Source organism: Marmota flaviventris, chromosome 5, assembly GCF_047511675.1.
Source record: "Marmota flaviventris isolate mMarFla1 chromosome 5, mMarFla1.hap1, whole genome shotgun sequence".
In the NCBI taxonomy this organism is placed as follows: domain Eukaryota; kingdom Metazoa; phylum Chordata; class Mammalia; order Rodentia; family Sciuridae; genus Marmota; species Marmota flaviventris.
The window spans coordinates 29822227-29838806 of NC_092502.1; the positions used below are offsets into that span (position 1 = coordinate 29822227).

At 32.9% G+C, this 16580-nt stretch overlaps 1 protein-coding gene across 9 annotated transcripts in view; it reads right to left on the reverse strand.

The window, feature by feature from the left end:
* Positions 1-16580, reverse strand: part of LOC114080969 (rap guanine nucleotide exchange factor 6) — a 223218-nt gene that overhangs the window by 132717 nt on the left and 73921 nt on the right. For all 9 annotated transcript variants that reach the window (XM_071612047.1, XM_071612046.1, XM_071612048.1 and 6 more), the window contains one exon: positions 4974-5117. In XM_071612047.1, coding sequence (XP_071468148.1) covers positions 4974-5117 — 144 coding nt within the window. The remainder of the gene's footprint in view (positions 1-4973; positions 5118-16580) is intronic.

Genomic DNA, 16580 nt, shown 5'->3' on the forward strand with positions numbered 1-16580 from the left:
AGCTAGATTAACCAAGAAAAAAGAGAAGCCCCAAATAAAATCAGAAATGAAAAAAGAGATGTAATAATTTATATCACACAAAAAAAGAGCATTAGGAATTATTATGAAAAATTATATAACAAATTGGAAAACCTAGGAGAATGGATATATTTCTGGCCAAAAGTGACCTAGAAAAATTGAATCTAAAAACTTTGAACAGACCAATATCAAGTAATGAGGTTTAATCAATAATAAAAACAGCTCCCAATAAAGAAAAGCCTAGATTCAGTGGCTCCACTGCTGAATTTTACCAGATATTTAGTGAAGAACTAACCACTCTAAAAAACTGAAATGGAGGGAACCAATCTGAATTTAGTCTATGAGACCAGCATTAGCCTGATACCAAAACCAAATCAGGCGGCAATAAAAAATGAAAATTTTTATATCCATATCCCTGATGAACATGCATGCAAAAATTTTCAACAAAATACTAGCAAATAAAATTCAACATCACATCAAAACATCACTTAACCACAATCAAGTTAGATTTGTCCCAGGGATCCAAGGATGGTTCAACATAGGCCAATCAATAAACATTCAATATCTCTTCACAATGAAAGCCAGGAATGAGCCAGGCATTGTAGCTCATGTCTGTAATTTTAGCTACTTGGGAGGCTGAGGCACAAGTTCCACAGGTTTGAGATTAACCTGGGCAACTTAGTAAGATTATGTTTTAAAATCAAATTTATAAAAGAGCTAAGGATGTACAGCACTTATTTAGCAAATGTGAGGTCTTAATACAGCACTGCAAAGCAAAACAACAACATACTTCTGAACAAGTATAGAAGAATCATACCTCAATATAATAAAGGGTGCTATGACAAACCCATATCCAAATCATAATGAATGGAGGAGGGGGGATGCTGAAAGTGTTCCACTAAGATCCACTAAACAATGGTATCCACCTACTCTCACTGATCTTATTAAATAGTTCTAGAAGTTTTAGCCAGAGACAATTGGGCAAGAGAAAGAAATAATAACCACATTCAATAGAAAGAAGGAAGTAAAATTATTCTTATTTGCAGATGATATAATTCTCTACACAGAAAAGCCTAAAAGTTCCACCAAAAGACTATAAGAATAAGTGAAATTAGTAAAGTTGTAGAATAAAAAAATCAACATACAAATAAATAGTATTTCTATATATCAATAATGAACTTGTTGAAAAAGAAATCATTAAAAGCAATCCAATTCACACTAGTTATAATTTTTTTTAAATACCAAGGAATAAATTTAATCAATGAAGAGACAGACCTCGAAAATAAAAATTATAACGCATTAATTAAAGAAATTGAGGAAAAGATAAAAAATTAGAAAGACCTCCTATGTTCGTATATTAGGAAAATTAATATTGTTAAAGCCCACATTACCCAAAGCAATTTACAAATTCAATGCATTATTTCCTATCAAAATAGCAATGACATTATTCACAAAATTAGAAAAAAAAATCCTAAAATTCATATGGAACCATAGAAGACCCTGAACAAAAACAAAACAACAACAACAACAAAAAAAAAAAAAAAAAAAACAAAGCTGGAGGCATTATAATATCTGATTTATAGACATATTACAGAGGGGGTATGGGGGTAGGAAAGGCAGAGGAATGAGATGGACATCATTACTCTAAGTACATGTATGAAGACACGAATGGTGTGACTCTATGTTGTATACAACCAGAGATATGAAAAATTGTTGAATATATATATAATATGAATTGATAAACATTCTGCTATCCTAAATATCAAATTAGAATAAATTTTAAAAAAGACATACTACTGAGCCACAGTACCAAAACAGGATACGAATGGCATAAAAACAGAAAATCTATATACCAACGGAAAAGAATAAGGTTCCCAGAAATAAATTTATGCAACTACAGCAAATTAATTTATGTATTTTTTGTTTGTCTTATGTTTTAGTGGTCCTGGGCATCAAACTTAAGGCCTTACACATGCTAGGTAAGTGCTTTACCACTAAACTAACCCCAGCAAACACTGATTCTCGATAAAGGCCGAAAAACATGATGCTGGAAAAACTGGATTATCTACAGGCAAAATACTGAAAATTGTTCCCTAACTCCTATTCTGTATAAAAATCAAATGAAAATGGATGGAAGACTTAAATGTAAAATTGATATTCTGAAACTACTAGAAGAAAATGTAGGGGAAACATTTCAAGGAATTAATATATCCACTGACTGTTTACATCTGACCTTAAGAACAAGCAACAACAACAAAAAAACAGACAAATAGGATTACATGAAATTAAAAAGCTTTTATACAACAAAGCAGATAATCAATAGAGTGAAGAGAAAACTTATAGAATGACAGAAAATGTGCTGACTACTCCTCTAATAGAGAATTATTATCCAGAATACATAAGGAATTCAAAATATTTAACAGAAAACTAAAAACAAGTAATTCAGTTAAAAGATGGACCAAGTGATCTAAATAGGTACTTCCCAAAAGAAAAAATGTCAATGGCCAACAAATATATTTTCAAAATGCTCAGTAATCATTAGCCATTAAGGGAATGCAAATTGAAACTACAATGAGCTATCATCTCACTCCAGTTTGAATGGCTATTATCAAGAAGACAAAAAATAACAAATGCTGACAAGAATGTAGAGAATAAGCAACTTTCATACCATCTTTGTAGAAATGTAAATTAGTATAGCCATTATGGAAAACAGTATGGAGGTGCCTCAAAAAACTAAAAATAGATCTACAATATAATATAGCTATCCCCACTCTTGGGTAAGTAAACAAAGAAAAGGAAAAAGGCATACCAAAGAGATATCTGTATGACCATAACCCTGTTCACTGTGGCACTATTCCCAATAGCTACGATATGCAGTCTCAACCTAGGTACCAAACAACAGGTGAATGGATAAAGAAAATATTATACACACACACACACACGAGTATTATTCAGTCATAAAGAAAAATAAAATCCTTTTTTGCTGCAAAATGGATGGAACTGGAGGATTTGATTATCTTCAGTGAAATAAGGCATGTGGAAGCTAAAACTTCATCTGAATATAAAATAGTAATTACTAGAGGATGAGAAAGGTGAGGGGAGAGTGGGTAAAAAGTGGGCAGATAAACAGTGACTGGATTTGATCAGTGCACGAATGCTATTAATATGAACAATTAATACATGTTAACCAAAATTAAATGTGTTTTAAAAATTTAAAAACTAGAAACAATTTAAATAACCAAATATTGGAAGCCAAATAAATTATGGCAATCATTTAGAACGGCATTGGGGCTACAGTTGTATTGTGTCTCAGTGGTACAGTGCTTGCCTAGCAAGTGTGAAGGCAATGGGTTTAATCACATAAAATAGCATCACATAAAAATAAATTAAAAAAAAATAAAAGTTTTTAAAAAAATACTGTAGGATGTCCAGTGTAACTTCACATCATGTACAACCACAAGAATGGGAAGTTATACTCCATGTGTATATGTCAAAATACATGCTACTGTCATGTATAACTAAAAGGAACGAATAAAAATTAAAGGAAAAAAAAAAAGAATAGTGCTGGGGGCTGGAGTTATAGCTCAGCGGTAGAGTGCTTGCCTTGCACTTGTGAGGTACTGGATTCGATCCTCAGCACCACATAAAAAATAAATAAATAAATAAAACAAATAAAGATATTGTGTCCATTTAAAAAAAAGTACTGAAAAAATCATTTACCAGCATTCAAAGATGTTGAGATTATATATTGTTTAAAAAGTTACAAAACATTATATATTTTAGGTTTTTGAAAGTTGTGAAAACAAACTACATGCTGAAAAGCCTTTAACAAAAAAATCTATAAAATGTCATCAATGGTTATACAACTGGATGGTGAGAATGTTTTTAAAATACAGACAGAAATGTGACTGTAATAAGGTAAAACAAGACAGCTTAAACAGTGATACAAAATTTATTTTATAAACAAAAAAATGGTTAAAAAATTGAAGGAGAAAATGAACCTTGGGTAGCTCTGAATGTGGTAATAAGTTTTTGAACTGATATTGTTTACTATCAAAAACAGAACACATTAAATCAATGAAATGAGGCAAACATGAGAAAATCTTTAGAAGTTGCTTTAAATTGAATACTTATTCCAGTAAACAACTACCTTAATCATCTTTTTTTATTCCTAACATAGAAAGGCAACATTTCTGTTTCTGACAACCAAAAAGATACTCTTAGGAGTTCTACCAATCATCTATTCCTCCAAAATGAACCTTTATTATCATTTAAATAAAACAAACAAAAGAGGAAAAGAAATCAGGACTCCTTGGAAAACTGATTCTATGTAACCACCTCCTGAAAACCACTCATGAATTTATTTATTCTTGGATTATCCTTTATTTCTTTATCTAAAACACAGCAGTTAAAAAAAAGCTATCTACAATTACAAAATTTAAAGACTTCTGAAGAAACAACTTATATTTTTCTGGTATTACAAGTTAATATTTCATCTGCTTTTTCTTTTTTTAATATTTGCATTTGAAAACATACCTTCAACAATTGTATATTTTGACACTAGTATATTTTGCATATTTGTCCTACATTTCAAGGGAACTATGTCTTATAGCATTAAAAAAAGAAAAAAAGCCTCCCCATTCTATTACCTGAGTTTTCAAATAGGATTCTGATCTATCTACACCACATTCAAGCAATAAAAAGAATGATCACAAATGTGTCAAAAAATTAACAACTTTTCTGTTTTAATATGTGAATAAAAGCAAAATCAAAGCCAAAATTCCCAGATAATATTTCTGATTTAATCAAAGAGAAGAATTTTTAAAAATTATGTATTTGTCTCCCCTTTTATTTACATGTAGAGACCAAAGTGTTGATATTATCAAAAATATATAAAAATTTCACTTCATATGGAAAATAAAGAAGTTTCATGAAACATCCCCAAATATACTCACAGAAAGATAACTGTTAACATCCACATCATCAGTTATGGTTTGGCGTTCTCCTCTGTAGTTTATTTTCCGAAACCTTCGTCGAGACTGTCTGGCAGGAATTTCTCTTTGTAGAAAACTATCTTCATTATCTTTAGAATTCTCTACCTGAAACACATGTTCACATTTCTGATTAAACACCCAATTTTTCCATGTTACCAACAGTCTATGAAGTCTTATCAGGCTCATAAGGAATCTTCATTTACTTCTGGCAAGAAATTGCCTCAAAAAAAAAAAAACAAGTCTGTATAGGACAAAGCTCATGAGTTCTAAAAGATTAAAGACAATGTTATAAAAGATTAGGAGACCACAGTTTCCTTCCAGGAAATAGTCTCTTGTGCACATAAACATATATCCTCTAAGTAAAGTCACTTACCAGAAATGAAGGCTGTTAACTACACCTACACATTCAATAATTACAAATGGCCTGATGACATACATATTTTACTTAGCAAACAATCATGAGTATGATTTACAGTGAAATGCTGAAAATCAAAACCAAAAACAAGTTACTCATTATTCTTTGGTTTTAACTGAGTATATGACAACAGCCAAAAGTAAGGCTAGCATCTTTTAATAAAGGAGCATAGTGGTACATGCTTGTAATCCCAGGTACTCAGGAGACTCAGGAAGGAGAATGGCAAGTTTGAGGACAGCCTTGGAAACTTATTGAGACCCTGTCTTAAAATAAAAAGCAAAAAAATGGGCTGGGGATGTGGCTCAAGCGGTAGCGCGCTCGCCTGGCATGCGTGCGGCCCGGGTTCGATCCTCAGCACCACATACAAAGATGTTGTGTCCGCCGAAAACTAAAAAATAAATAAATAAATATTAAAAAAAAAAAAAAATAAAAAGCAAAAAATGGCTTGGGACATAGCTCAGTGGTAGAGTACCTTTGGATTCAATACCAAGTACAGAGAGAGGGAGACCGAGAATAAGAAAAAACCCTAACATTTATATAGAACTTAAAATTAGTCAACATGTATACTGTGTGTGTATGTGTGTATAAAATACCATCTAGTTCACTCTATAGCTCTCTAAGCAGGTACTACCATTTATAGTTTACAGACAAGCAAAATAAAACCCCAAAGGATGAGTGACTTTCCAGGCTTACAACAGTGATACTTATTAAAGTGCATGGGCATGAGGTCTATTTCCAAAGCTTATGCTGTTGAGGCAAGACTGCACTGCTTGTCCAATCACCGACTAAAGAATAGTTTTTAAAATAAACTATTTTTAAAGGGTATATTGATATTAAGATATACCTTATAATTAATTTCATATCCACAGGTGACAAATGATTTCAGTTTTCTCCCACAACTACTTTTCCTATTAATGTCATACCTCTTGTTAATATTACAATATATGTCCTAGGCACCCAAATGCTATCTAATCAACATTCCCAGCTTACCTGGTTGTTTTCCAAATCTCAGGCCCAATCACTTTTCAATTGTCAATTCTTTTGTACGAGCCCCTCCTTCATTTCAACTATCACTATCCCTTATTTGAGTCACTTCAGTCCTGACTATCCCTAATTGGTGATTCAGCTGCTGGGATTCTCTAATTCTATTCTGCATGGTCAGATAAGTCACCTAGATCATTTATCATTAGTGTCAGGTCTGCTGTTTTAAAATACTTCAATGGGACTCTAATGTTTACCAAATAAACTTTAAATTTTTATATTTGATACTCAAAGCTACACACACCTCCACAGCGCCCCCCCCCAACCCCATGGAATACTCATGACTTTATAATATATATAACAACCTTGGAAAAGTTGTTCTCATCTTTCTCCCCTTAAAAAATACACTCACATAAAAACTTTAATGATATGCAAAACTTCCTAGTGATTTCTCAGAAAGAGTTGAGTCTACCCTATTCTGTTTTAGGTTTTACTCAGTTTTGGGAGGCTGAGGCAGAGTTTAAGGGTAGTACCAGATAGGTCAATACTACTACTCATGTGCCTCTCTAAAGAGCTTATATTCTCTCCTGTCTAAGTAACAGATTATTTCCCTCTGTATCTTTATATGCCATCAACTGGACACTACCAATCATTTAAGGTACACCTCAATGGCCATTTCTTCCACAATCACAAAAGACATTTCTCTCCTCAGACCTTGACTGGCTTGGTCTATGCACACAGACTTCTTATAAATGGTATTGATTTTAGGCCTTTGAAAATGCTGCCATTACTTCTACCCAAAACCCTATTCCTTCTCTGCTAACTTGTTGGTCTCCTACATGTTATTCATTACCCACTTCAAACAATCCATCCTCTACTCTAGGATGGTATTTCCCCCTCTAAAGCACTAAGCATACTCATCACATTTATTTAAGAAAACCTCACTAGCAAGATAACAAGTTCTCCAAGGCAACAACTGTATTATATTCATCTTTGTTAATTTAATACTATGGGATTTGCAAAAATGCACATCACATTAAGTCCCCATGTCTTTTCAAATATGTGAAATTTGAAAAGAAATATGTGCAAGTTCTGGAAATATGTATAAATTCTTCAAGAAATAAACTGGCAGGCCAGGTGTTGTGGTGCACACCTGTAATCCCAGCAACTCGAGAGACACAGTGAGGAGGATCACGAGTTCAAAGTCAGCAACAACTTAGCGAGGCCTAAAGCACCTTAGCAAGGCCCTGTCTCTAAATAAAATATGAAAAAAGGGCTGGGGATAGTCTCTGTGGTTAAGTGTCCCTGGGTTCAATCCTGGGTAACAAAAAATCAAAACCAAAACCAAATAAACAAAAAATGGATATTTCCCTTAAACTTATATTCACAGCAAAACCCTCCAAAAATCAATGAACCAAATAAAAATTTTAACACCCCCTCCCAAAAGAGAACAAAACAATGTGCCAACTGAGATGTTTACCAACAAAAGAGCTTCACTAAATAAAAGTCAAAGGGTGTCTTTTGAGTTCCCGGGCTGGGGTTGTGGCTCAGTTGGCACAGCACTTGCCTGGTACATGTCAGGCACTGGGTTCGATCCTCGGCACCACATAAAAATAAAATAAAGGCATTGTGTCCATCTACTGGACAAACTATTTTAAAAAATGAGTTTCCCATAAGTAAGGTCTTGACAACAAAAATTAAAAGTAAAATGCCAAATACATAATTAATTATGAACAACTAATGACTGTATAAAATAATAACATGGCAAAATTTGTGAAATTAATAAAGCTAAAATACTGAGCAACAGAAATCATATTTGGGTATTAACATTAAAGTCTTAAAAGTTGGCTACTACTAATTTCAGATATTTTAAAGTAGGCATTTAAAAACAGCCAGAAGTAGTATTAAAGGAAAGACCCACACCCTATTTCTAAGGTGGAGAAGAGAAGTGGGAGAAAAGAATTTACTATGAGAGAGAACAAAAGCAATATGAGGCAAAAATAAAGAACATATATATAGCACATAATGTGGCAAAGTAAATACAAATCTATCAGCAATCAGAATAAACATGAGTGTCTTTCCAGGTTAAAAATTAATCTTAAAATGCAGAAAAGAGGGAAAAGACCCTAAGTACAAAGGTGCACAGAATCCCAGTAAAGAAAATATGACAAAAAATATAAGAAATTAAAATAACAGGTTAATATCTCACTAAGAGACAAGACTCCTAAACTTGATTATCCAATTGGGCCCAGAATGTAGAAAAAAGATAACAAGAATCTAAGGCTGAGTTTTTACGGAGAATGCAAGGGTAGTTTGTTAGAAAAATGTGTTAAATTATTATACTAAAAGATAAATAGATTCAGACATAATTATCTTCTAATGCAGAAAAAAGTTTTTTTTTTTTTTTTAATAAAGTCAGAATCCTTTCCTGATAACAATTCTTAGCAATATTTTTTGATACTGAAGTTAACCCCTTTAGGTTATTTCGAACTTTTGACAGAAGACCAATAACATCTGCTATTTTCTTGCTTTGTAACATAAAAAAAAAAATCTCTCCAAGAATGTTATTATAGTTTGGATGTGAGGTGTCCCCTAAAAGCTCCCATGTGAGACAGTGCAAGAAGGTTCAGGAGAAATAACTGGGTTATAAGGGTCTTAATCCAATCAGTGATTTAACCCCCCCCCCCCATTAACTGAGTAGTAACTGAAGTGCTAGGGTATGGCTGGAAAAGGTGGGAATTGGGGCGTGGATTTGGGTATATATTTGTATGTGGCAAGTAGATTCTTCCTCTGCTTTTTATTCACAGTGAGCTGCTTCCCTTCCCCACATTCTTCTGCCATTCAGTCTCACCTCAAGCCCAGAATAATAAAGCTGGCTTTCTATGGCCTAAGCCTCTGAAACTCAGAGCCCTCAAATAAACCTTTCCTCCTTTAAAATTGTTCTGGTCAGATACTTTAGTCACAGCAGTGAAAAAGCTGATTAAAACAAAGACAGTGCCTGCCTATTCATAAGTAATTGATTCCTGGAGGTCTGTGTTCACTTAGTGGCAGAATGGTACTTATTCACCATAACCTAGGCTCTGTATCCACTAGGAACAGTTAAGTACTTGGTCATCATTGCTTCTAAGCTTTTGTAATGTAAACAGCCCTTAAGAATAATACATTTTTTTGGTAAGTACTTAAACAAAAAGCCTACTATAGTCTAATAAGTTTTATTTATTTATTTAGGGAATGACTAAAAACCATATATTATAGGGTAGGACTTAACAAACCTAAACATCAAAGGAAGCAAAAATGAGACAAGGCAGAAGAGTGCAATATAAATTAACAAAAATGGGAAAGACAAGGATGCAAAAAACAGTGAGCATGTGCTGAAGATACAAGGGAAGAGGATCTGGTGAAATTTCAATCTTAAGACTTGTGTTTAGGTAAAGAAGTGATGGAATAGATTTCTAAACCCCACTACATGCTTCTGCTTCCTTAGCTTCTATTTCATCATCCTTGACCAACTGTAACTATAACTGGTCATTTAACCTTCAATATCACCACTCAGTAGGTAGCTGACTCATTTTCATATTAGTCTCCTCTTTTTTCAAGGTGCTGCCACTATGCTCCTCTTCTGATTTACTCTTCATTTCCCTTTCTTGGCTGTGCCTTTTCAAAAAAAATTCTAAGCTTTCTAGTAGAGAATCCATTAAAAAAAAAAAATCTGGATCTGTTCCTTCTTAATGGATTGAAGATCATCTCCTTTTAACTTTCCAGACTTGGAAAGTCATCCTGCTGTCCTAATCCTGTTGAAAGTCATAATCCAAATCAAGATAGGAGACTGTATATAACTCTGCCATCAAATGATGTCACACTGCTTTTTCCTGGCTCACTTTAGGCTCTTCAGCCAGTAAGTACTGGCTAGTAATCCTTCCGCCATTCTCTTACACTACAACTGCCTAGGCATCTCTCATTAACAAACTAAAAGGAGGAAATGCCCTCAAAAAAACAACCCACAATTTTGCCATACTTTGAGAAGACCACTTCTCTATCAACCTTATTGATCATAAGAGTTAATATCCCCAAAGAATATGTGTTTTTCTGCAATTTCCTTGCTTTCTGACATTTTCCCCCTTGCTAAAATACATCATATAGAACGTTCTTGCCACTGGTTTTAATATTGGTGAGTCTTCTATACACATTACCAAACTCTGGGAGAAAGTTTTCAATCTTTGTTTGGTTTCTGCAGATAACTTAAATAAGGTTACAGAAGTTTCCTTTAATTCCTACTTTGCTCAAAAAGCCTTTTAAATCATGTTTTAAGTATTTAAAAATGCCTATTCTGTATCTATAGAAATGATCATCTGATTTTCTAGTTATACTGAAGAAGTAAATCTTACTGATTTTCCAACCTTGTATCTCTTGAGAAAAAGTTCAAATTAGTTATGGTGTCTTATCCTATCCTGGGATGATTCCTTATTAATTTTTAAAATTTATTTTTGATTCCCGATAACCTTACTAACTTCTACTCTCACAGAAAACACTGTCTTTGTAACAGAGCTTTTGTATAATGCCCTGGTTGGGCTTTGTAATCAAAATTAAACTGGGCTCATAAAAGAGGTTAATTATTCAAGTTTTTCTGTTTAGCTTTATATATTATTTCTTCTTATATGTTTGGAAAATTCATCAGTGATGCTACATACGTTTAAATTTTTAGATGGAAATGTATATATATAATCAGATTCACTTTCTTTTGTAGATAATGGTATATGCAGTTTCTCCTATATGTGTGGGCTAGTTTGGGTAAATTGTGTTTACATTTTAAGGAACTGGACTATCTTGAACTTCAAAACTAGTTGGTTTAAGTTTTTCATAATACCCTTTTTTCAAAAAAACACGTTTGTCGGATCCATGGTAGTGTATACAACCTTTCTCATTTCTGTTATTTCTTATGTGACTTTTTTGTTCCTTTTATGTTTGACAGGGAATTATCAATTTTATTAATTTTCTCTAAGAACCAACTTCTGCCGCCTCTGTTGTTCTGAAATGCTTTTATTAGTGCATTTTTAGTAAAACTTAATAGGGTGTTCATTTTGACATAATCATACTTGCTTAAAATTTAATTTACTCCATTTCAGTTCCCAGTGCCTTGTCTTTTCCACCCTTCGCCCTCCCTCTTTCTTTTTCTCCCTTCCTCTACTCTACTGGTTTACCTTCTATTTATTTATTTATAAATCAGTACATGATAAACAATAAAGGTGAAACTCACTGTGGTACATTTATACATGTACACAGAATAATTTTGTCAAATTAATTCCGCATTTCCACCCCTTTCTTCCCTCCCCATCAAACATCTTCTTCTACCTTACTGATCTTTCCCTATTTTCTGGGATCTGTCCCCACCTTTTCCCCCACTTACTTTGACTTAGCTCCCACATGTGAAAGAAAATATTCAAATCTTGACTTTCTGAGTCTGGCTTATTTCACTCAGCATCTTCTCCAGTTCCATCCATTTACTTACAAATGTCATCATTACATTCTTCTTTGTGATGGAGTAAAACCCAACTGTGCACATATACCACGTTTTCTTTATCCATTTGTTGACGGGCACCTGGGCTGGTTCCATGACTTGGTTCTTAGGAACTGCACTGCTATAAACACCAATGTGCCTGTATCACTACAGTGTGCTGATTTTAGTGGTTTTAGATAAATACCGAGGGAGAGGGATAGCCCAGTCATATGGTGGTTCTATTCCTGTTCTTTTGAAGAATCTCCATACTGTTTTCCAAAGTATGAGGGTGCCTTCCCCCCCACATCCTCACCAGCATTTGTTATTATTTGTGTTCTTGATGATTGCCATTTTAACAGGATTGAGATGGAATCTCAATGTAGTTTTGATTTTCATTTCCCTGATGGTCAGGTCAGGGGTGTTGAACATTTTTTCATGTATTTGTTAGCCATGTGCATTTCCTATTCCAAGAAACTGTTTAGTTCTTTTGCCCATTTATTTATTGGTTTGCTTGCTGTTAAGCTTTTTGAGTTTTATATATATATATATATATATATATATATATATATATATATATATATATATATATATATTATGGCTACTAATATTCTGTCAGAGGAATACTGGCAAAGATTTTTGCCCATTCACTATGCTCTCTCTTCACATTCTTCATGTTTCCTTTGTGATGAATAATCTTTTTAATTGATAGAATCTCACTAGTTTATTCTTGATTTTATTTCTTGAGCTTTAGAGGCCTTGTTAAGGAAATCAGTTTCTGTACCACTATGTTGGAGTGCTGACTCTATGTTATCCTCTTTGTTTCAATTTTGTTTTTATGACACTGATTTTAAAGTTTTATATTTATATTTATTATTTGTTGGCTTCCAATTCTATGTGTACGCTGCTCTTTAATTTACTGAAATGAATATTTAACTCACGGAAGGCATTTCATCTTAAAGCACTAAGGCATTTGATACACAGCAATAAATGTTTAAGCTTAATTCCACACATTTTGGAAGTCCTCTTCACTGTGATAAAATATTTTCCCAGTGATTCTTCTTTGACAAGGGATATAAAGTATACTTTTGAAATAAACTATACTTTCAAAAATTGTATTTTGTTCTAGTTGTGTTTTATAATTTTTTTAAAAACTAGATTTCATGATGGTAAAACTAAAACTGAAAAGTTTTAAATACTGAAATTTTGGGGGACTTGCTTATATCTTACCATATGGTCAATTTAAAATATTCCATGAGCATTTGAAAAGTATTCTGTTGTTGACAAGGCAGTATTCCCTATGGGTCTATTAAGTAAAATGTAAATAATCAGGGGTTCAAGCTTTAGTGTCTTTTATTCTGATGCTTGTTTTCTTAGTTGCTTTCAGATGTACACTAAAATCTCCCACTGTAATTGCAGGTTTGACTAGTCTGCATGACAATTTTTGCTTTATATGTGTTTTATTTTACATTTATTTATTTGTTTGTTTGCAGTGATGGGGATGGAAACCAGGGTCTCCATACTAGGCAACAACTGAGCTACAGCTCAGTTGTTTTTTTCCCTAGCAGTAATGGAGATCAAACTCATGTCCTCCTAAATGTTAGGTAAGAAGAACTCTACTACTGAGATACGTCCCTGGATTTTTTGTTTCTTTTGAGAGGATCTTGTGAAGTTACCCAGGTAGCCTTGAATTTGTGATCTTCCTGCTTAAGGAGCTGGGATACAGGCATGTGCCACCACTCCTACCTCCCCCTAATAATTGTAAACTATGTATTCCTTTAGATTGACACAGCCTTGACTTAAGTTCATTAGGTCTAGTCTTAATTATTATTCTCTACTTCACTTATTTCTGGTTTTATTTTTATTATTTTATGTGTTTTATTTTGGCTTACTTGACTTTTCTTTTTATGTTCAAAATTTTGGGAGTGTGACATTTCTTATATTTATAATTGGTAAAATGTTTATTAATTTTTCTCTGACCATTTTAGATGTATTTCATACATTTTTGATATATGGCACATTTTCACTGTAATCACTTTGCAAAGTTCTAGACAGTTTTTAGAATTTCTACATAAAATGCACTTTTTATAGTAATTATTATTATTATTATTTTTAGTTTCATACTTTTTTACGCTTGCACATTTTTTTTCTTCAATTTTTTTATTTATTTTTTATTAGCTACACATGACATTACAATGATCTTGGCAATTCATACATTTGAATCATTGTATAGTAATTATTAATACTACTTAGTAATAATTTTGACATTCATTACATGCAATTAGAAAATGTTTTCAATATATTTACTTAAAGGAAATTACCTATTCTTCAGTGTATGAAATAATATATGACCAATTTTCATAAATGTGCTACACACACTTGAGAATGTATATTACCCTGTAAAATTCAACATATATTAAGATTCATTTTATTGTTAATGTTGTTTAGGACTTTAGTAATTTTTGTCTACTTGATTTAACTTATACTAAGAACAGAAGATTAAATTCTTTTAGTAGTTTATATTTTACTGAATCTCCTGTAGATTTTTACAGAGAAGGGTTCTTTGTAATTAAGTGCACAAATATTCGTGTGTACCTTCATTATAAACGATGATTTTTAGTATTAAAAATATCATTCTATGCCATAGTTAATGCTTTTGGCTAAATTCCACATTTTATGCTATAAAATTACTACACAGAACTGTTCTCTCTGATTCTTACCTGTTTAGTATACCACTAACCACTGCTTTATTGTAGCCTTCTCAAATCATTAAAGTGTCTATTGTAAACAATACACGACTGGGTTCTCTGTTGTGACTCTAATTGACAATCTCTTTTTTAACAAAAAGTAGATGAACCCCATTCACATTACTATTATAACTAATATTTTGGATCTCAACCTTGTAGTAACATTTTATAATCATGTGTATTTGCAATATTTATCACATTATGAGATATGTATTCTTTGTTGACTAAAATTTTTTTTTTGATATTTAGAACTCATTTATTTTCATTCTAGTGTTTACCTTTGTTGGTTTAATGGTTAAATTGATAAACAAAATGTCCTATCTTCTTTGTCCTGTTTTCTTTTTTCTCACACAACTTTTAAATTGATATAGAATTCATATTATAAATTCACACCTCAAAAAAGGGCACAATTCAGTGGCTTTTGATATATTCACAAAGTTGTACAACCATCACTACTATTTAGTTCCAGAATATTTTCATCACCTTAAAGAAATCCTATATCCATATCCATCTGTATCCATTTCCCTCTTCACAGACCCAAGTAATCACTTATCATTTATCTTTACGAATTTCTTTATTCTGTATATTTCTTATAAACAGAATCAAATAACAGGTAGCCTTTTGTGTTTAGCTTTTTTCAGTTAACATTTTTGAGTTTCATCCAATTGCACCAGGTACCAGTACTTCACTTTCCCACCTCCCAGTGCTGGGGATCAAACCCAGGGCTTTGATCATGCTATGTAAGCACGCTACCATTGAGTTACAAGCCTCAGCCCCACTTCATTCTTTTTTTTTTTTTTTTTTTGGTGGGGGGCAGGTGGGGATTGAACTCAGGGGCACTCAACCACTGAGCGCCACTGAGCCCCATCCCCAGATCTATTTTTTATTTTATTTAAAGACAGGGTTTTAAAGAATTGCTTAGCACTTTGCTTTTTCTGAAGCTGGCTTTGAACTCTCGATTCTCTTGCCTCAGCCTCCCGGGCTGCTGGGATTATAGGCAAGTGCCACTGTGCTGGCCCTACTTCATTCTTTATGATACAATAACATTCCTTCATATGAAGATAGGACATTGTTTATCAATTTAACTAGGTAATGGACATTTGAGATAATTTTTCCTATATATTATAAATAATATACTAGTTTACAAGATTTTATATAGACAAATGTTTTCTAGTCTCCTGGGTATACACAGAAATAAAACTAATAGATCATATGATAACTCTTTTTAACTGTTTTGAGGAAAAGTCAAACTTTTCTAATTTGGCTGTAGCATTTTACATTCCATTAATGTTATAAGGGCTCTAATTTCTCCATACCTAGCCCGACAAGATGAATTTTTTGATATGAAGTTGAAGATGACAAATTTACAGTCTTTTAAAAACAATATGACTTTATAATGTGACCAATTAACATGACTAGCCTATCATGTAATTGCTGGGATTATAGGTGTGTACCACTAGGCACTGCTCAATTCAAATTTCATCAATTATTCCAACATCATTGCTATCACTCCTATGTTCTAGGATTTGACACAAGATGAAGCATTGCTTTTTTTAGTTTTTTCCCCTCATTTAGTCTAGAACTGTTTCTTAATCTTTCTCTGTATTGCACGACACTAGGATATTTAAAGAATAGGCCAAATTATAGACTCTCAATTTGATTAATATTTCCTAATGATTAATCTCAAGTAAGCACTGCTAGTAGGACTATGTCACACAGGTGACATTCTGTCCTTCTCAGTGCATCGCATCAGTTGTGTGACATCAGCTTGTGCCCACATGATGGTGGTAACAATAATTGCTGTTATGATAGTATCTGCTATGTTTTCCCACCAGAAACTTGGTAATTTTTCTCTTCATAAATGATTTGTGGGGACATACTCTGAGATTGCATATATATTCTGTTTCTCATCAAACATTAGCTCCCCCCCATCC